The 22,817-nt window shown below is 42.7% G+C and overlaps 1 protein-coding gene and 1 long non-coding RNA gene across 2 annotated transcripts in view; one reads left to right on the top strand and one right to left on the bottom strand.

The window, feature by feature from the left end:
* Positions 1 to 20,010, bottom strand: part of LOC147026676 (endophilin-B1-like) — a 29,627-nt gene extending 9,617 nt beyond the window's left edge. The window contains exons 1-7 of the mRNA XM_085882367.1: positions 19,800 to 20,010; positions 14,071 to 14,212; positions 12,404 to 12,526; positions 10,243 to 10,376; positions 9,317 to 9,409; positions 757 to 846; positions 528 to 628 (exon numbers count right to left, since the gene is read on the bottom strand). Of these exons, the coding sequence (XP_085738493.1) occupies positions 528 to 628; positions 757 to 846; positions 9,317 to 9,409; positions 10,243 to 10,376; positions 12,404 to 12,526; positions 14,071 to 14,212; positions 19,800 to 19,850 (734 nt within the window). The 5' untranslated portion in view covers positions 19,851 to 20,010. The remainder of the gene's footprint in view (positions 1 to 527; positions 629 to 756; positions 847 to 9,316; positions 9,410 to 10,242; positions 10,377 to 12,403; positions 12,527 to 14,070; positions 14,213 to 19,799) is intronic.
* Positions 1 to 22,817, top strand: part of LOC147026675 (uncharacterized) — a 46,961-nt gene that overhangs the window by 9,709 nt on the left and 14,435 nt on the right. The window contains exon 2 of the long non-coding RNA XR_015058459.1: positions 9,687 to 9,748. This is a non-coding gene — a long non-coding RNA (uncharacterized LOC147026675). The remainder of the gene's footprint in view (positions 1 to 9,686; positions 9,749 to 22,817) is intronic.

Below are 22,817 nucleotides of genomic sequence, written 5' to 3'. Positions count from 1 at the left end.
GGTTGATGAAGCATGCGACATTACCATCCTGAGTGATCATCTGTATCCCTTGATGCAGCATTTCTTCCCTCCTGGGAGGGGTGTCTTCAGGATGACAATGCTCCAGTCCATAGGACACGTGTTGTCACCGGATGGTTTGAGGAGCACAAGGACGAAGTTATCGATCTCCCATGGGTCTCCCAATCGCCCTGGACCTCAATTCCATAGAGTATTTGTGGAACTGTCTGGAGAGGCGCCTAAGACAGCTGTTTCCACCTGCATCACACCGATGTGAATTGAAGGACTTCCTTGTGGAATAATGGTGCCACATTCCTGCAGAATAGTTCCAGACCCTTGTTGATTTCACACCACATCCATCATACCCATGCCGTCTTGGATGCACGTGGTGGCCCAACACACAACGAAGTGACATTCTGTTGGTGTTTCCATCTTTTTTTTAATCTGCTACCTGTATATGTACATGCTTCTCCATAACTCTCAGACAATGTTAAAAAATATACTTAGGCCTGCTAATGGATGGAGGATACCTTTTGAGATCTTCACTCAGCTTATTCAGACACTGCATGCTTTCAGAATGATACTTCATTTGAATATCCACAAGAGCCTTGATTGCAGCCTCTTGAGTTACCTGTTGAGAGATCAAAGTGGACAGATCTGAGTGAATCTCAAACTTTTAAATTCATCACTTAATCCAGTAGTAACCAACACTGTTTACATTCTCACTCCTTTATCAAGGCCTCTAACGCAGCCTCTTACATGTGTTTTTTTGAGTCCTTGAAGAAGGATCTTTGTGGTTTCAAATTGTCCATCATATTCCATTTGCGCTTTCCGAAGTGCTTCATTAGCCTGGAAGAGAATACATTTCACGAGGTTAACAAATACATCGAGGTAACAAGAGGTTTGACTGACGCTGCACAGTTATTGAGATGACAAATTCTGCACAATACACTCTCCACCAGAAGAAATCCAAACATGTGAGTGTCGTTCATGCGATTTATTTATGTGACATCATGGGGCACAGATGAGGTGCAAACCTCTGACAGAGATAAATTCATAATAATTACATGTCCATTTCATTGTGACTTAATCACGTAATGCTGCATTGTGGCCAATGTTTTCACATACGGATTCAACGCAGAAGTAACAATCTCAAGACAAGGTATGTTCACATGTGGCAGCAATTACTACATTGCACCGTCGTCGCATTGACCGTATGAGCACTCAAATCTGAGCCGAGTGAATGGAATTTCATGCCTGAATCAGCTCCTGGTCCAGCTCATTGAGTGTCTATGGCTGTTTGACAGTGTTCGAATGTGACAATCAATGATGTCCCAGGAGATGTTCAATTGGATTTAAATCTCGTGATATGGCAGGCCAGTGTCATCACATTAACGTTGCCATTGGCAAGAACATTCCTTGTTCGAATGGCCCGATGAGCAGGAGAATTTTTTTGTATCAAATGTTGAGGTTCATGGAGGAGCTAAAACGTAGATCAGGACTTAATAGAACAAAAGGAACAGTAGAAAGAGAGGGGGGAATACACCAACAGTGGGTATTAGGGACGAAATAAGCTTTCTTGGACCATGTTACTGATGGGTAGCTTTCTATACCACCTGATAAGGGAATATTTCCTGGAAGGAGCTATCTCAGGAAACTTTGAGTCTGTTGCCGAAATCATGGGTGAAACGTTTAATGATACAGAAGCAGTGAAGCTCCAGTGTACCTTCACCTACTGCTTCAATAGCTAAGCTTTTTCAGGAAATCCGATGATCAATGGTTTCAGAATAAAATTATATAAGAGAGAAAAATCTGAGCAAGGTTTAATTCCAAATGCCAACACAGGTAAACGTAACATTGAGTTATCTGTAACAAGAGATGCAAACTTAAATGGCCTTTTACCTGCTTTAGGGTGCGACAGGTTTGTGCATAATAGGGTCGAGTTGCCAAAGTAAATTATCCTGTTAGACCAGGTCAAGGCGTGTCTTTGTATTCGTGCTAATAATGGCCACCACACCTAAGCCTGGAAAAAAGGCTGAGTAGTGTTGGATTAACATGCTTGGTAAAGTAATAGTGTGCTGCACATGCACAGGTGTCTTGTCATAAATGCTGTTGGTGAACACCAGTTGCACAGTTTCTGTGAATGCAACATTTTACCAGAATCGGCATTTGTTTAAAATAGTTTGAAGTTTAAAGAAAGAGAAACAGAATGGAAATTAGAATGAGCAATCAGAGATTGCAGACACTTGCCAGTACTTATTTTGTCTGGTGTTTGTGTCGATGCACGAAACACAGATTTTCTTTGGATGAAGTTACCTCTGTTGTTGCATCACTGTACGCCACCATTTTGTCTGAATCTCGCTGTTCTTCCACTCTCAGAACACGTGGCAAAATTCATTGGTTCAGACGACGTAAAATTTGCCCAAGTACTGTGAAACCTGGACATTCGCGGATTCGACATTTGTGGACCCCACATAATCACAGTTCAGAAAATGCGACCTGCTTCGACATTTCGCCCCTGTGGTTCATGGTTTTTGCGAATGCAAAAAACATCTCCTGCCAGCCGCATGCAAAAAACAGCTCTGAAACCATCTCCCACCAGGTCAGGTTCAGCAATGAGAACAATCGCCGGAGCAGTGCGTCGCTGCGTCCATTTTCCACTGGTACTCCAGGGGCCACCGTCTGGCCATCCCCCAGGCATCCCCATCTCCTTAAGATGCCGATCAACCTGCTGCGACCATGAGGCATGTGGTCAGCCGATGGGCCTCCTCCACTCATGAGGCTGCCTCGCTGAGAGAATCTGGTGAGCAGCATCAGTGTCAGGAAAATGAGTCGCATGTCCATACATCCGGATCTGACACTCACAGACTATGTAGGTAACAAATATGATTTGAGTCTCTCTCAGCAACCGCTCGTTGGACACAAAATCTGACCAACAATGGCCAAGGATTCTCCAAAGAGACCTGGTACCAAAGGAATTAAGTCTCCGTCTCAGATCCATAGTCAGATTCCAAGTCTCTCATCCATAGAGCAAGACTCACCAAGGACTTGAAGACTCAGACTTTCGTCGTCCTGCACAGGTCCCAACAGTGCCACACCACATGATCCCGTGAATCCATGACTCCCCAGGCCCGACCCAGACGTCTGTTGACCTTTGGCTCACAGCCAGCAGAGACAGAAATATCACTGCCAAGGTAAGTGAATCTCACCGTTAACTCAACATCCTCACCACAAGCAGGTACAGAGAAGATAGCAGCATCCAAGATGTCATAGAAAGCCTGGATCTTAGTGTTGACTCAGAAAACCCGAAATCCCAGTGGCTCCAACTCGTGAATTAGCAACTCAAGAGCCCCCAGAAGGATATCCAGAGTCTCTGCAAAGATGACTGCATCATCTGCGAAATCAAGGTTAGAGATATTGACATTCCCAAATGATACACCAGAGCTTGATCTCTCCAACATCCTCCCCAGAATTCAGTCCATAAAAGGGCTGAAAAGTGTGGGGGCCAGTGTACACCCCTGACAAACTCCAGTAACACCTGGAAATAAGTCAGAGATGGTATCACCACATCTCACAGCACTCTCAATGTCAAGGTATAGTTCAGGCATCAGATTGATCTGTTTTGGTGGCACCCCATGAAGATGAAGAATCCTCCAGAGGATATCCCGATTCACTGAATTAAATACTTTGCAGAGATCAACATGGGCTGCAAGTAGCCCATGCCAAAACTCTGGCCTGTGTTCAGTGAGTACCTGAAGGGCAAGGATACGGTCAATCGTTTACCTCTTTGGTGAAAAGCCTGACTGCTCTGGGCACTGGTGCTCAAGCAGATGGTGGTGAACCCCATCAATAATTATCCAAGCAAAGACCTTCCTGGCACTGAGAGCAGCATCACCCTTCAGTGGTTGTTGCAGTCCTGGTGATCACCCTTCCCTTTCCAGAGAGGGACAACATGGTCCCTCTTCCAGCCAGTTGGGATCATGCCTGTGTTCCAGGCAGAGCACAGAACTGCATGCAACGACATGAGTACAGCATTTCCACCAGCCTTGAGAAGTTCAGCATGGATGCCACAAATCCCACAAGCTTCACACCATTTCAACCGGTTCACCGCAGCATGTGTTTCCACAAATGAAGGTGGATCACAGTTGATTGGAGGGTCAGCAATAGGGATAATAACACCCCTGATGTCCAACTCGACAGCTGGTGGATCAGCCTGGAACAGCCGCTCAAAGTAACTGGCCCAGCGGGCCTTCACTTCGGACTCCTCTGTCAAGGGCCCACCACCCTCCCTTCTAACTGCAGTACACCAATTGATGGGCTTGGAGGAACACAATGTGTGAATTCCCCTGTATGCAGGACAAGAATCACCTGACCACACCTGACCACCTTGTCCACCCATAGTGCACGTCCAGTTTATGCCAAAGCTCACTGAACAGCTCAGCTCAGCCTGGCCCTCTGACTCTGTTCAATGTCGCTTGAGTGTCGCTTGAGAGACAAAATTCTTCTTCGCCCTCTGGTGAGTTCCAAGACATCCACTGCCAACACCAAGGATGGTGGTATTGAAGGCACTCCACAGCTCTTCAGGGTTCCCCAAAGCACCCAGACTCCAGAAATCCCCACTGAGCTTGTCCGCAAACTCCTCGCCTACCCTGTCATCCTTGAGTTTGACAGCATCCAGCTGGGGTTAGGATGGTAACATTCTCTTGAATTTAAGCTGCAACTTCAGAGTTGCTACCATAAGCCGATGGTCGGTATTGAGGAACTGAGCACTCCGGGAGACCCTGCAGTTCTGGATATTCCTCCAGTGACCATCAACAAGCACATGGTCACCACCAGCATTGGAATGCCAAGTCCAGCGATGACCCTGTAGGTGTTAAAAGCATGAACCAGTCACCCCAAGTCCAAGACTTCTTGCAAAGTCAAGGACCTTAGTGCTATTCTGGTTCACAGTTCCAGACCCACGGGGACCAACACATGTCTCATAACCATCCCTATCAGTTCCAATCTATGCATGGAAATCCACCAAGACAAGAAGAGTATCTCGCCCTGGGGCACTGATCAACCACAGACTCAAGTGGGCCATAGAATGCGTCTTTCACGGTGAGACCACCGTGATTCACAGTCGGAGCATATTCAGAGACCAGATAAACGACACCCAAGGAGTGATGAATCCTTAGTCTCATAATATGCTCGTTGACCAGTGTTAGCTCAATTATTATGGAGTCACCTTCCAGGACACAGCTAGAGCAACTGCTTGGGCATGGTAACCATCAGAGTGACCAGACCAATAGTGGGTGTAACCACTTGCCATGATCTCGCCACTATCCAGTCTCCGAACCTCAGACTGTGCTGCAATACTGATGTTCAAACACCTGAGCTCAGATGATCACAGCGACAGGTGATCATCCTCTCTTTGGGATAGGATATTCCAGGCACCCACCTGAAGGGACCGCCTCAGATTAACCCAAGGAGACCGCAGTCTGGTGGACGACACCTCAGCACCACCCCGACGCACACCACCGCATTCTGACCCGGGAAGGTTACCCCATCGTTTTTCTCCAATCATCAAAGAGTGGTGGTCCCGAAGGCTTTGCCCCAATCTCGTCGTCTGGTGAGCTGCCCTCTGGAGGGCAGCTGCACAGGAGTACTCCCACGGAGTGTGTTTTCAGATTTCTTTATGTTTTTCTGTTTTGCGGAGTGAAGGATTTGACGGTGGCTGGAGTGCAAATCCTGCCACCGACCTCCAAAAAAAAGTAACCCAACTGCAGGAGGACGTCACATCAAAAGTTATGTCGTGACTTAAATAAAAATTGGAAACAGTACCTGTTGTTTTTTTTATTATTTGTCAGCATTATATTTTGAAACTAATAATGTGCATTCTTGTTCATGAAATTTTTTTAATTTCCCTCATGAATCACGAACCACCGGAAACCTATCCAATGCCCCACCATTCACGGATTGGACATTCTCAGCATTTTTCAGGGACGTATTCCCCGCTAATGTCGGTGTCTTACTGTACTGCTAAATTGAAGGTCTTGTAAGTGCACACAAGGCGATTTGTGTTCTACAGTATTTAATTACATGATTAAAGTCAAGTAGAATAAAGTTTTAAAGGATGTAGAAAAACCAACGAATCAGAAGTTTACCACTGTTTATGCACCTTCTTTTACACCACCTTTTTCAACACTTTAATTTGTTATTTGTGCCTGATGTTTGTGCCTTTTATGACGTCCATAAAAAAGCAATACATTTCCTGTGTAGAATGATTTTTAATTTTGTTTAACTTTCGGACAGACAGACTGAAGCAATTGCTTAACCGCACTGTGTGCATGTGCACTTGTGATGAGACGCCACACAATTTGCCAAATTCAGAGCTAGAGTCCGTGTTCCACACGTTAACTATTCATCTAAACTATTCATCAAAGTTCGTCTGAACTGCAGTTTTGTGTTCTGGTTCATGTTCGGATTTGTGTACTATTTTCTGCAGTGCTCAAAATGTAAAATTCAATTGACATGAAGTATTTCCTCGATTATAGAAGTAGTCTGATAGACAGACAGACAGATTGACTGAGTGAACTAATTGCTAATGCCACTTTGAGTTATATCTATGCTGCTTATCAATGGATGAGAATGGCAAACTATGCATGTTTGCACCCCTCGTTTTTCCGAATCAATGATGTACAGGGTTAAATTGTGAGGGTGATAGAGACAAACTTATAGAAAAGTTCCAGTGTTGTTTACTCATCCAGAATTGTTAATTACGAGTAGAGTACCCATCCTACTGGTGATCTTGTTCCAAGCATGCAACACGTTCTTCCGACGCATTCCTTTATTTGGGTGGTGTATAGGAAACTGACAGCTCTGTATTGGCAAAAATAATAATAAAAAACACGGGTTATGTGCATGAAGCAAAAACATACCTTCTGCTTATGATTCAAAACACCTCACTGCACTACAAAATGTGGAGATAGGAATACTGCACTGCAAATGGTGGAGACTTGTAATACCCTACACCCCACCTCGAGGTGGTGCTACAGGATAAACATTTACATCGAGAATTTGCATCCCTCCCCCTCCCCCCACCCTCCAAAGACCACAGGCAAATATAGAAACACCCCTATACATTAATTGTGGTCAGGCTGATCCTACGTAGCAGGTTTGGATGCAATCAGCCCAGAAATGTAGGAGTCGTGCAACAAACAAACAAATAAACAAACACACAAACACCGGTCTGTGAATTATAGTAAGGATGTTATCGTTTTTCTAATCTTGGCTGTAAAAGTGAGATGGAAATTGCCTCATTAGCTCCAGGCCAAAAGGAGACCGTTTGCTTGTGGTTAGTGGAGGCCAATAAGTAGGAGAAGATAAATGCCTTCTCCTGCTTATTGGAACACATGAATAGGAAGACAAGTGACTAAAATACGATCAAGTGTACAATACGTTGTCCAAGTGTGGCAGTGACTGAGTGGACATATTGGCAGAAACTAAAGCCACAAGACAAACAATGCATGAAATCACTTAAAAAAAAACTTTTGGGGGGGGGGGGTTACTGGAGTATGTTTTGATGGTTGTTAAGAGTCTCCTGTTGTTCATAGCAGAGTTTCCTGTTATTGGCCATAAGGTCGAGATGCAAGTTTAATGGATGATATCAACAGGATGTCGTCGATTGAGGCATGCTCACTGCTTTGGCAAATAAGGATATACGAGAGATGAGATGTTGAGATGCAAGTTTATTTGTCCATCATTTTTCGTTGAATCGTGTGATGAACACCCTAAAAATGATAACATATTGAGAACATAATTGACTGGTAATTAATCTCCTGTTCCTGTTTACCTAGTTGCTGTATTCCATTGTAAACCAAATTTCCACCTCATTCACACTCTTTTTCTCATATTTCCTTGTAATGTAGGGGAGAGTGGGGCAAGATGGTCTCTTTTTTTGGTTTTGTCTGTTTTGCCATCAGATGATTTGCCAGCCAAACACCATTCAATTGCCATTCGTTAGTCCATCTATCGCCCCAAGTAACTGCCAAATTTTGAGAATATTAGAGATCATTGAATGTCTATAAAAGGCAATTCAAAATTTGTGGTCGAAATGCTCAACTTGCCCCACCCCTGGGGAAAGTCGATCATCACTATGGGGAAAGATGATCATGGTCCTAAGGAAACATGAGGACAGTCTAAATAAGCGATGTGTTAGAATTTTAATGAACGGAAAATAATTCTTCATTTATATATATCCATCGAAGATACCAACATAAAATATTTCCAAAACAATGTCCCATACACAACTGGATACGAACGTCCATTTAACTTTGTGTTCCAGTCTTAATGTCTAAATTCGCAACTCCCACTGACTGAGATCAATTTTGAATACCAGTTGCTTTGATTTTCTCTGGCTTCCCTTTAAAAATTCGGGTGGAGGTAGTTTTTTAACGATGTCCTCCTTGGAAAAAGCCCCACAATCTGTCTCGTCCACGATGAACGTAGGTCGATCGAAGTTCATATGAGAAGGTACTTTGCGTAGAAAGACTCCCTCATATTCATCGTCGTCGATTGCCTCTACACGCGCGATGTACAGAATTGATCGCGCTTTTTTCCCATCTATTTTTGTAATTACAAAGTCTCCTTCAATAATATCATTATTGTCATCTGATCACCTGATCAACTTGCCCCACAACCAAGTGATCATCCTGCCCCACTACCGCCATTTTTACAAAATTGTCTGTCATTCATAAATTACAGCAATGAGCTCGGCAAAACATACACGCAATATGGGCATACAAGCTGCGTATCTACCGATATACAGATACCATTCCTACTGCACTTATTCATGGAGATAATACGTACTCACCGATGATTCTCAAAAAAAAAAAAAAAAAATTCAGGAGGAAAATGATGTTTTTCTGATAAAACGAACGCAGCGTTTTTTTTTTCTCATTATGCGCCTTCCACAGTGGAATTGTAGTTAATCGATCTATCGTTGAGTGGTGCCACTGTTCAATGCGAGCTTTATTTGAGTCGTGAGAGGGGGGTGATCATCATGTCCCAGGGATCATCTTGCCCCACTCTCCCTTATAGGTAACAATTACTGGTAATGGTTGAGCAAATGCCGGTGGCCGGTGACCGGATTTATGAGATTTTGTTGAGAAATGCAAAGCGAGGATTGGAAAACATTCATTTTAAAAGAGTGGTTTCACTTGCACAATACATGTTTCTCTACCAGTGTATTTGGGTAAATATTGTTTAAGATGAGCAGCGACTACAAGTGCACTGAGTTGTAAGATTCACATCAGTTGACAGGCAGCCTGAAGTTTACCTCTTTTTTATCATCCTCTTGAGTTGATTTTTTGAGTGTAGCTCTGCAGGAATCGAGTTCAAGACGCTTTCCTTCCAGGATTCTGCGCTCTTTCTGTGCACAAAAACAGAACTTCAGAGCGCAAGATCGATGGAAACACAAACATGAATCGTTTTCACTTGGATAGCTTAGCATTGTACGGGAAGCTTCAAGTTCTTGTCACATTCATCAACAAATATGAAAGATGTTTCTCTTTTTCAAGATAAAATGTCTGTTCGCTTTTTTCCTTTGTAATCAATTTTAAAGCTGTTCATTATGTCAGTCATGCATCATATGCACAAACTATCTTTGGATCAACTTTCCTTTCATCTTTTGTTTTTTCTCTTGACAGATATTGAGACACAAAAATGAAATAACATAAGGAGGAAGGAGAGATGGGGAACAGGTGGACAGGTATGTGAGATATCTCAGGTTATCAGGTGTACAAAAGGTCGTTTCAATGTACAGGTGTGACGTGAGACCGTAATGAGAGCCAGCACATGTAGAGACAGGAAGGACGAGTGTGGTTAGAGAAACAAAGGTGGCTCTTCGATTGGGAGAGGGGGGGAGAGGAGGAACATAAGGAGAATGAAAACATAGACTGGACAATGGATGAGGCGATTATTGTCATGTTGAAGTCGTGATGAGTTAATTGGGCCAAATGTCTTGTTCTTGGTTATTCTTAAAATCCAGTCCCCACCATTACACTTCTATCATGTCCATCTCTTCGAAATGACAAATGCCTAGAGTATCAATACTTTCCGTACAAGTGTTGTTCATCGACAAATTATCTTGCATTGCCTGTTCATTCAACCTTAAGCTGTTCCTTTTGTTCATTTAAATCAAATACCATTCTGTTTAACATGTCTCATTGCTTCACAAAAAATATTAAAAACTGTGGCACCCACCATAATGTTTGGATACTCCTCCGACAAAAATAGTTGAAATGGTTTCAAGAATTTTTCTCCCATCTCTTGCTTGAAGATTGCCTCCAAGGCACCAATCTTCTGTTCAGAATCTCCACACTTTATCAGTGAGCCACCTGAGCATCCACAAAACATGAAACAAACACAACATTGATAAGCAATATCATTCGTTTTATTTTTAAGGTTCAAAACTTGTAAACGAGTGTAAGAATATATAGGGAGGGATAACAGGTTGCAGTCAATGAAAGGAATGAAACACTGAAGTTAGTTTCCAGTGTTTTTGAATTTTTCAACATCCTACTTGTTGATGGAATTAAAGGTGATTTTAATTATTATATTGTTCCCTTCCTTTACTTTAACTTTAATTATCTTCAGTAATCCCCAAATCCCCTTGCACCCTCCCCACATTTGCATATGTATTAAGTAGATTCCCTCCAATGTGGGAGAATGTTTTGTTGTTTTTTGTTGTGGTTTTAGTTAAAATGAAAAGGCTTGGTAATGTTCCCATGGGAACTCCTAGTTTTTGATCTGAGAAACCCAAGTACAAATCCCATATTCCGAACACCATGTTTGTTTGTCTTTTGTCAGCAAATGTCCTAATAATTAATGTAAAGGTGATTGACGTCTACCAATGTCTTTGCCATGTATATAGTTTCTGTACAAACTCCTCCATGAGTATTATATCACTGTAAAAAAGAACAATTTAAGACTGCAGCATAAGGCTCACTTATGTTGAATCACACACAGGACAAGGACATCAGAAGAAACCAGTGTACGTTTACATTAATTGCAAGGACATAAGAGGACAATGGATAAATCAACACTGAATATGGAAATTGAACCTGAGACTCCAGAATTATGAGCCAAATGCTCAGATTGGAGTAACAAATGGGCCAAACGAATACTTTGATGCCCTGCACACACGAAGCAAAAAGTGGGGTGAAGCCATAGGTTCATGTCCGTCTGTCTGATCAGTTCATGATTGTCAGTTTATGAACAGCTTATTTAAATCGAATGTAATATTTTGAACACTAATAGGAACATGGATAGGAACAATAGGCTCTTTCATTTAACCATACTCTGGCTCTGAATTTGTCCTGATCGCACATGTGCAGAGAGGAGAGAGAAAATATTTTTACTCTGCCTGCCTGCCTGGCAGTCAAACTAAATTGAAAACCATTCCAAACAGGAAATTTACTGTTTTTAAGGACGTTATAAAGGACACAAACAGCAGGCACGAACAACTAATGTAACGTGTTCGATAGGGTGTGTAATTGACACTGGGTAAAATGGCAGTAAAACGCGGAATTAATTGGTTTTGTTTTTTACACCTTTAAGCCTTTATTTACATTGAATTATATACTTCAACACTAGAACACAAATCACCATCATAATACTTCCAAGAACCATGCTATACATTGATATATAGCATGAGAAGGCGTGACATGTGAGGGTGCAGTATCGGGGTGAAGATGAGGCCGCCGATACGGCTATGTACGATGCTGATTGATGCTGCGTTCTATGGTGTACCATGTATGTCATCTTATTATTTGACAGTGTATTAGGAAGACTTCTTCAGTAATGCTAAATGTCTGGATTTTTTAAAATGATCATCAAAATCATAATTTTATTAAAATTTAAGTATTGTACTTAAAAACCGCATGGGGAATCGTATTCTATGGACAAGAGAGTTTATTTATCATAAATCATAAAAAAAAAATCCGGGTTGTGAAATATCAGCTGCACTAAACACCACTCGCATTGAAATGTAGTCGAGTGGACAAACCCTAATGGTGTAAAAGCAACATCATCTTGAGAGTTAGGTTTTTTTGTTTCCCTTGCTCTTCCATATTGAGGCTCATGGAAGAGCAAGAAAGGATAACATGTGGTCTTGTGTGTACATGACGTTTTGCACATGATGGACATTCAAAGTGATTTCACTTTTTATTTTCTTTTGGGTGGGAGGACTATGAGTATATAGATGTTATCACTATGAATATGAGTACCATCGATCAATATGAATACATAGATGTAAACAATCAGTATTGTTCAATGTCAATCATTCTCAGTTTAAGATATCACTGCATGTCACTCTGTCTCACCATAACATGTCAACACATCACAATTTGTCTCCCATTCTCACCGTAAGATGAATCAGCACCAACATCAGTCCCAGCCTTGTTCAAGATCTGGCCCAGGATTTCAAAGTTCGTCTTGCCATTTTCTTTTTTTATCAATGATGAAACCATTCCAGTAAATTTTGCTCCTGTAATAAAACCGACTTTTACGAGCTGCACACAAGCTTAGAGCCCCCTTTCCTGCACAGATGTTTTGTCAAACAAAATGAAACATCCAATTGCTTATATAAATTCTACAGAACAAAATATTATAAATTATAACATGATATCACCAAAATAACAATACGCTATTCCCAAAAATCAACAATTATCATAATGTTTTATTACTGCACTGCATGTTGGTCTAAACACTTAAGGATCACAGAGATTGCTGACAATCCATGGTGATTGCACTCAAGTACAAATGTTAAGGAGAGAGGGCTTATGGCCACGTCCACAGCATGCAAACAAAATCGGAAAAAGTAACAGATAAGCCGATGGCCGGGTGCTCCTGCCTCACATCTTGCTCAGCTTGACGCTATGGAAACTAAGCTCTTCAAGAACATTGAAATCTCCTGCAAATGAAACTGAGTCTATGGGCCTATCACTTTCACATTACAGATAGATCAGTGGTCTCTGTCTTCTTCCACCTCTTTTCTGGTGATCTTGTACCCTCTGCTCTTTCCATGCTCTGCCCACCCCCCTTCCCCCCAGGTTTCTGCTGGGCACACGTGGTCTACCAGCAACTACATTCTGGTGAAACTCCCAAAATGCAGGATCCACTGCTCCCTCCACTCATTTGTTCCTCATTTTTTTGCACCTGTGGAACCAGCTTCCACATCGTCTTCAATCTCACTCTTCCCTCCAGGTTTTCAAGACAGCTGTTCACCATCATCTCACCCCCCCCCCCCCGCCCCCGGTGCAAAACCATGATATTTTCTCACCCCGTTAACCATCCCCAAGCCCACCCTTTCCAAGTTTCCAGTTTTTCCTTCCTGAGAGTTTGCGGCTGGACCAATCTTGTTCACCCCATGTCATCCCTCCATCCCACTTTCTTCCCCACATCCATATTTCTCCAAGTCTCACTATATTTGGTCCCTCGTCTCTGTTGTTGGGGTTTCCCCATCTATTTTTACTCTTCTCTTTGTTCTATTCCATCCTGATCCGTTCTATGGTGTATAGCTCCTCCACGAGCCTCGACTTTGTATACAAGACTAACAAACAAAAATAGCTGGATCAATGAGCTCGTGTCACAGACGTCCGTAATCCTGAGCTTTAATCAGATATGCCAATGGGAATATAAAAAAAGAAAGAAAATATCAGATAATAAAAATTACGTAAGTGCAGCAAAAGGAAATGTGATGATAAATGTCTGAATGAGGTAAACATAAGGAACACAGAGCCTTGTGCTGAGAAGAGATGATAAACAGGGACAGCATGTACACTCCATGATGCAGCGCCAGTCAGTACATTAAACAGTACGTGCTAATAATTCAGCGCATGTTGAGAATGATTATATTGAACTGGGGACGGGTGGAGTGAGGTTGAAGTGGGGAAGGGGAGAGGTCCTTGAAGGCGGGTGGGATGGTGGGGGAGGAGAGGGGATGGGTTGAATAGCACAGGAGGAAGAGTTGTTGAACTGGGGTGCCGGGTGTGGGGGAGATGTGTGGGGGATCGTCATCCTGAATCTTACCAAGATTGCACTCCAGCATCACTTCCACCTGTGCGATGATGTTGTCACACAATATCTTGGTGGTATCAACTTTGTTGAACATGTCCACAAATTCTTGGTCCAGTTCAGTCTTTTGTGCCTGTCCCATGGCTTCATTAGCCATCTATAAGGAATGCAATGCAGTTGGAACAAATTTATGGAAGCCATCGATTGATTATATACTTATTTAAGAAGGGTAAACCTATGGCTATGTTCTGTGCAAAAACATGGCCAGATGTTTATAGTTTTTGTCATCATTTTCCTGGCTACCTCTCCTGATCTCTGGCAATGTAGATAGATACAGGAGGGTGGTTCAAATTTCTATTCAGCTTGTTATCAAAGTTGATGTTCATGTCTGAATTGAGACGATGAACAGAAACCTCTGGGTCCAGTCAAAATGAGATCCTCAAAATCACGCGATGTGTTTGTGTTGTTAATGGAGGTGACCAATGTTGCAGCGAGTGGTTCATTCTTTGCACTTTCTCTTCAATTTTTACATGATTTGCAGCAAATACGGATAACCTTAACAGGCAATCGTCGCCAAACCGCACAGCAAATAGTCTGTACATTCAACAGGCTTAATGTTATTGTTAACCAGACTCAGTGGTGTAATGGTTCGACTGTCTGCTCTGAATCTGGGAGCTTACTGGTTCAAACCCCATCCGAGTGGTACATACCGCTTCCTTATTTGACACTCAGCATTAAGAGGATAGAGCACGGACAAACAACGCTGGGAAGGTAATGACAAGCCACCCAGTATAACCCTTACCAAGAAGCTGCTTTGGCAGCACCAATGCTCCATAAAAAGTATGTTGGATCAAACACCAAAATATGTTTTTGCTCACCAAAAATTGAATAACTACTTGCTGCTTTACCCCCCTGGTACTCTCACTTGCAGCCATCTGGATTTTCAACACGTGTGTTAAAGTGGAAATCACGTGATTGTGAATTGTGCTTGTCAACATTGCATAACCAAATTTTCTCAAAAGTTTCGAAAATACTTTGCGGGTCAATTTTGCACTTGAAACCATTGGAGAGAAGTAAATGATGTAAACGAAGATAAGAAACCTGACTGCTAAGAAACCGGGTGTTGCAATTATGATCCCGACCAAGTTATTTTTTTAAGAATGAGGGTGAGGACTCGTGTTCCATTGAGATAGTGACCCCAGATGTACGGAAAGGTGTTGTTGTTGCTGTTGCTGCTGCTGCTGTTGCTGCTGCTGCTGCTGCTGCCCGGTCAGTTCTGCTTGAACAGGTCCGTGGCACGGAGATACCCAATCGATCTCCCAGGGGCGACCTATCAATCCTTCACAGTGGTGACATCGAGTCTGTGTTTGTAGTGTAAGAGCTGTGGGTGGTGTCCGCAGCGTAGGTGAGCAAGGTGAATGCGATCATACCTGGAGAGTCATTGGTTTGTGTCATGGATGGGTGTGGGTTTACTGCCCAGGATGCTGTTTGGGCCAAGTTTGTTGATTGCGTTTATGGTGATGTGGGTGTGGATGTGTTTTTCGTAGTTTCTGTTGTTCATTTGGGGGATGTTTTGGAGGATGTCACAGTGGTGTCTTTGTGGTGTCGCTTTAATGTGTCTTGGGGTCTGTGGGTGGTTGTTCATGTAGTGACAAGGGTGATTGGAATTGGCACTTGCCATTGCAAGGAACTGTACACCTCTCGTGTCCAAGTGGTCTTTGATTTTTTGCATTTTTACCTCTGTGGGTATGTGCTCGATGGGTGTTGTTAATGCGCAACCTGTGATGATGTGTAGGGCTTTGTTACAGCGCGTGCGCTGATATACAATTGCATCGAGTTTGAAATGTCCCCGGTGTCTACCATGTCTCCGGTGCCCCCCCATCTCCCCCCCCCCCACGCACCTCAAATGACAGCCAATGACCGCCGTCGGGTTGATGGCAGTGCGTAACTGAGACGGAAATGGCGACAATTGATGGAAATACCCGAGTATTTCAATGGAAATTTGTGAAACTAATGTGTTATACAGTGGGGAGAACAAGTATTTGATACACTGCCGATTTTGCAGGTTTTCCCACTTACAAAGCACATAGAGTTCTGTAATTTTTATCATAGGGACACTTCAACTGTGAAAGACGGAATCTAAAACAAAAATCCTGAAAATCACATTGTATGATTTTAAAATAATTAATTTGCATTTTATTGCATGAAATATGTATTTGATACATCAGAAAAACAGAACTTCATATTTGGTACAGAAGCCTTTGTTTGCAATTACAGAGATCAGACGTTTCCTGTAGTTTTTAACCAGGTTTGCACAGACTACAGCAGGGATTTTGGCCCACTCCTCCATACAGATATTCTCCAGATCCTTCAGGTTTCGGGGCTGTCGCTGGGCAACTCAGACTTTCAGCTCCCTCCAAAGATTTTCTATTGGGTTCAGGTCTGGAGACTGACTAGGCCACTCCAGGACCTTGAGATGCTTCTTACGGAGCCACTCCTTAGTTGCCCTGGCTGTGTGTTTCGGGTCGTTGTCATGCTGGAAGACCCAGCCACGCCCCATCTTCAATGCTCTTGGTGAGGGAAGGAGGTTGTTGGCCAAGATCTCGCGATACATGGCCCCATCCATCCTCCCCTCAATATGGTGCAGTCATCCTGTCCCCTTTGCAGAAAAGCATCCCCAAAGAATGATGTTTCCACCTCCATGCTTCACGTTTCGGATGGTGTTCTTGGGGTTGTACTCATCCTTCTTCTTCCTCCAAACACGGCGAGTGGAGTTTAAACCAAAAAGCTCTATTTTGGTCTCATCAGACCACATGACCTTCTCCCATTCCTCCTCTGGATCATCCAGATGGTCATTGGCAAACTTCAGATGGGCCTGGACATGCGCTGGCTTGAGCAGAGGGACCTTGAGTGTGCTGCAGGATTTTAATCCATGATGGCGTAGTGTGTTACTTATGGTTTTCTTTGATACTGTGGTCCCAGCTCTCTTCAGGTCATTGACCAGGTCCTGCCGTGTAGTTCTGGGCTGATCCCTCACCTTTCTCATGATCGTTGAGGCTCCACAAGGTGAGATCTTGCATGGAGCCCCAGACTGAGGGGATTGACTGTTATCTTAAACTTCTTCCATTTTCGAATAATTGCACCAACAGTTGTTGCCTTCTCACCAAGCTGCTTGCCTATTGTCCTGTAGCCCATCCCATCCTTGTGCAAGTCTACACTTTTATCCCTGATGTCCTTAGACAACTCTCTGGTCTTGCCCATTGTGGAGAGGTTGGAGTCTGATTGAGTGTGGACAGCTGTCTTTTATGCAGAGAACGAGTTCAAACAGGTGCAGTTAATACAGGTAATGAGTGGAGAATGGGAGGGCTTCTTAAAGACAAAACTAACAGGTCTGTGAGAGCCAGAATTCTTACTGGTTGGTAGGTGATCAAATACTTATTTCATGCAATAAAATGCAAATTAATTATTTAAAAATCATACAATATTGTTTTCAGGATTTTTGTTTTAGATTCCGTCTTTCACAGTTGACGTGTACCAATGATAAAAATTACAGACCTCTACGTGCTTTGTAAGTGGGAAAAACTGCAAAATCGGCAGTGTATCAAATACTTGTTCTACCCACTGTATATGTGAAAACCATTGAATTTATTGCTTGATGGAAAAAAACCAAGAAACGCTCCCCTCTCATGTATGAACGAACGAAAGACGTCATTTCCGCCCACCATGGCATTTCGTGCCGAACGCTGAAAGCTAAGTTCTTATGCCATCATTCTCTTTAATATTAGCCATAAACAAGTGTTTCATCATGCATTAGTAGTTGAAATTTACTTACAATTATGGCAGATATTGGCGGCAAAGTGATAAGTGGCTCTTTCAACCAGGGACATCTTGAATTATTTTCATAACTTTGTACTGTACATTCAATAAATGCAAAAATTAAATATGCTTAAATTCAAAATGTGTTCGTCTATATTTTATATAATAAAAATATAACTAATATTATTTCGTTGGTGTAACCACTATGTCTCAATGTTTTGCTCAACAAATATTTTAGCTTTGCTTTCATCTTTTCATCAGCAAAGCTTACATTTTACTCATCATTTGCTTGTCTGTACATTAACTTTATGATTATTATTTTTTTACATCATTCTTTTGTGGCCCCCTGCCACTCTGTATTGAACGATTTCATTCCTTCTGTTATATATAAAGGTGCTTATTACAATAATAACAAGATTTTTACATTTCAAATATTAAGTACGCTTTTTAATTGTTTTTGTTAATGGTCTGCAGGGTGTTGAGATGTGCGTTTGATAGGGTGGAGGCCCAAGATGAGCTGGCATAGTTAATGACTGATCTAGTGATATTAGTGATGCTTCTTTGTAGTGCCCGAAATCGGTGCCTGTGAATACCCGAAGTGTGTTCAGTCTGGGTGTTCATGTTTTTTTTAATGTTTGTGATGTGATCTGAGAATGGCATGTATGTGTTAAAAGTGACGTTGAGTATTTTTGTTTGGTGTGTGTGTGTGGGATCGGGATGTTGTTGTGATGTGTGTTGCAGCGCGATGTTCCTTGTTATAATTTGTTAAAAGAGTGATCGTTGATTTTGAGGGGGCTACTTTTGTGTCCCAGAAAGTTGTGTTGAAATGATAGGTGGATTGCAAAAAAAATCTGATACACCAATCCAGAAACCAGTTTAGCATTCCCATCTGGGGACTGCCTTGGGATGCTTGGGTCACGAGTTCAAAACTAATGTGCAGCGGTGTATTTGGTTTAGCATTCCCATCTGAGGACTGCCTCATTTTTGCCCTGTTTTGCCCTGATATAAAATATAACAAAATTAATATGCAGCACATCTCCACATTTGTCCATTGTTCCTCCTGTCATTATTAGTCATGTGAAATTACAATTCTGAGAAGCAAATCCTTTAAAGATGATAAGTTGATATTTTTTTGTTTCAGATCAAAAAACCTGAGATGGACACGTGGAAAGCAATAAAAGAAACACTGCGGGTTAGAGTTAGGCTGTCAAGTTTATTTTCACCTTTAAAAACTCTTTGCAACAGAATGTCCTACTTTTTAAGCATCGTGCTGCTGCTCTCCCCAGTCTGACTGTTTACTCAGAGTCGGACAGAATGGTACAGAGGTAGCGCACAGTTCCAATTAAGTTGTCCAGCCGGGGTTCGATTCCCATCCTGAGTATAAACTGTCGGATTGATGTTTCACAGCAAGGGCGTTGTACCACAAAGTGTACTGTCCCTCAGTTGGACGTTTATCCAGGTGTTCAACCACCTGGCATTAGTTGGTGGACATTAAAGATCCCACGCTGTAACTTGTGAAGAGTTGAGGAGTTATTGCTGCGACTGATCGATTTATAAATTCTTGCCTAATCTGTTGGTGGTCACAAGTGGTCTTGTCTTCTCCAGTATTCTTTAACAGATGGTTACACTGCTTGCCATCAGTGTGGTTACCATGTGGCCAGCAGCTCCCACACTATTCCAAATTAATGCATCCATTCATGTGTGAACACGTGTCTTCAATTGCGAGAGGCAACTGTTATTGTTTACTCGTCAAATTGTTATTTTTGTACCAGGTGCACAATTCTCTTTGACAGCCCACGGTGTTGTTCCTTTGCTTCTATAACATAACGATAAACTATAGTCTCCCCTAAACTCGTTGGATTTCAAGGAAACATCTGAAAACATGTCAAGTCACAAACATCATGTCACAGTCCGAGGTTCAAACTTACCTGCACACCCTTGTTCACTTGTGTCATCATGCCTTTCAAAAAATCAGACATGGCTGCAGTAGAAAAGTCTCAGAAGTCAGCGTTAAAGAAATAAGCGAGCTCTTCTCAATCGGTCCGTCGTGAAATTAACTGCCAGGGCGTTGTTCCTTCACAGAGGTGGAACACAGGGAGCCTACTGTGCACAGACTGCTCGAACGGGTCAAACTGGTTAAACGCAAGCGTTTTCAAAATCGTGGACTGATCCAAAAACGTTGAGTACTAATTTTACTGTTTAATCATGGAGAAGCTTTCAATGTGATCTCAGCTTTCCAATTATATCAGTGAACAGTTTTCATGATGACCCTTACACTGCGCTGTGTGACATTATATGGCAGAATATGGAGGGTTGTTGTGACATTATGGAAATGTACTTGTATTTCATCAATTGTATCAAACATTTATGTCTCCAAAGTCCTTATACCAGAGTGGGTAGTCGAGTTTCAATTTCCTTATACCATAGAGCAGTGGTTCACAACCTTTTTCTGATCGAGTACCACTTGGAGGTCCCATACCGTCGCCGCGTACCACCTGGTTCCAGAAAAATTCAATTCGATAAGATATCAATTTATTCACAATTAGAACACACAAATCAACTAACTGTCAACAAAGAACAAAATTTAATGCGAGGGCTGCATCTGTTTCTTCTCCACCAGCTGGTCGATGCGGGGCATAACTTTGCTCACAGCACATCGGAAATCATGCCCGGGCGCAGCAAGTCGGTTCCGGCTCTTTGACTTGATGGTCATCATGGCTGAGAACCCCTGCTCGCACTCCCACGCAGAGGGGAAAATCATTAGCTGGGGAACAGCGTGACGGGCTAGTGTCGGGTACGAGGAGGCCATGGTCACCCAGAAGTTCATAGGAGAGCATTCCTTGTGCTTCGTCTTTGCTGTCTCGTCAGCCTGGATATCTATGAGCTCCTCTTGTTCCCCGGTCCCGACAGGCAGATCGCCTGGTTCAATGAAAAACGGATTGGTGATGTAGGCACAACATGTAATGTCTGGGAAGTAATGCATCAACTCAGTCTTGAGCTGTGAAAGGTGACGGACGATTTCTTGGGAAAATTCATCATTGGGCTCGCTCTCAAGGGTAGTCAGGAGTTTGAACATTCCGTAGCGTTTGCTCTCTACGTTCTTGATCCAGAGGTCCAACTTCCGGACAAACGCTCCCAGCTTCGAGATGAAGTCTTAGACAGTGCAGTTGGGCCCTTGGAACGACAGGTTTAAGTGGTCGAAGACCCCAAAAATGTCCGACAGGTAGGCCAACCTTGAGATAAACTCCTCGTCCTCCAGATCTTTTTGAAAATCGTGTTCTTTCTCTGTGAAGAATATGAGGATTTCATCCCTCAGTTCAAAGAGACGCCTCGTTGTATTCCCCCGGGAGAGCCAGCGAACCTCTGTGTGGTAGAGGAGACAGGTGTGGTCGGAGCCGAGATCTTCACAGAGCAGCTTGAACAGTGGAGTATTCAGGGCGGATGTTTTGACGAAACGAACTCTTTTGATTAATCGGTTAAAGCACGATAACAAATTCGGAGGAAGTACCTTAGTGTTAAGGGCGAATCTGTGTATGAAACAATGGACACCGGTGGTGTTTTTTTTTTAATTTTTAATTTTTAAAATTTTTATTTTAAAGGTTGAGCCCGAAAGTGCTCGCGTACCACCTGGAAGGCCCTCGCATACCACAGGTTGGGAACCACTGCCATAGAGGCATATGAGTTCCAAAGAGTTGCACCGTCCTGGGATATCGAGTTCCAAAGACATGATACCATAGTGGGGGTCGATGTCCAAGAGCCTGGAGATCATAAAGCACAAAGATCCAAGGGTGAAGCAGCTGGTAATTTGAACGGGGTGTATTCAAAGGGAACAGCTCGAGCTCTGATTCTGTTGCATATTTCTCATTTCAGCAACTTTTGAATGAGACGTATGGCTGGATACTTTGTTTCGGTCGAGTTCCACTATGCTTACTCAAATTCCATAAAGGTTGCGAACTTCTTCCTGAAATATGGTCCTCAAACTAAATATTGAGTGATTAATGAGTTAACCTTGAATTTGTTTGGCTCTTTCCAAAGCTTAAATTTGCTGTTGATGCGAAAACCAATAGTAACAGAAATCCTATGGAGTAACTCTTCGCATTTGCAACACCATCTTTGATATTCTGTTTGTATTCCTCGGATGCTAATAAATGGCTCAAGGCTTGTTAGAGTCATAAAGATAGGTCCATGCTTTATTCAGTGTAACCACATACAGTACATCTAGCTACCTGTCAAGCCTGGTGTTGGCTTAGTGGTTAGGGTGGTGGCTTGGGATCCTCGGATCCTGAGTTCAAGCCCCGCTGGCCACTGAATTAATACACCAGGAGGTTGACTCAGCCTGTCATCTTTCTGAGGTTGGCAAAATGAGTACCAGTGTACTGGTAAGGGGGACACTGCATCAGCGGCATAGCTGTGTCCCAACCAATGATGCAACCAGCAGCCACAGGCTACACTCGATAGAGAGAGAGAGAGAGCTACCTGTCTCCTGCAAACTGCAAGATGGTGTTCATAGAGTTTTTATCCCCCGCCGCGTGGCGGAAGGGGGATATTTTTTGTCACCCGGGTCGTCTGTCCGTCGTCCATCTGTCCGGCTGGCTGGGCGTCAACATTTATAGCTGTGAGTGCAATAACTCATAAACTGTTTGCCATATCGATTTGAAATTTGGGTCACACATGTACTACCTGAAAAGGAAGAACCCTATTGATTTTGGGCGTGACCAGATCAAAGATGGCCGACCATCTTGAAAAAAATGTTTTTGTAATAAATGGAAAAACGCTTATCTGATTTAAATTATTTTTCAATGGCGGGGGATTCCCCATCTCTGATGGTATATTTTGTCTTGCATTGCTTCCATTCCTGCTTGTGAACTTTCCTTTTAAATTGTTTAAGTAGCTGCATGTCTTGTGTAATTATTTTGTTCACAGTACGTACTGATATCCCCAGTTGT

Source organism: Eptatretus burgeri, chromosome 5 (genome assembly GCF_056783735.1).
Source record: "Eptatretus burgeri isolate ZD-2024b chromosome 5, Ebu_testis_v1, whole genome shotgun sequence".
NCBI classification, from domain to species: Eukaryota; Metazoa; Chordata; class Myxini; order Myxiniformes; family Myxinidae; genus Eptatretus; species Eptatretus burgeri.
This window is presented reverse-complemented; position numbering and strand designations above follow the sequence as displayed.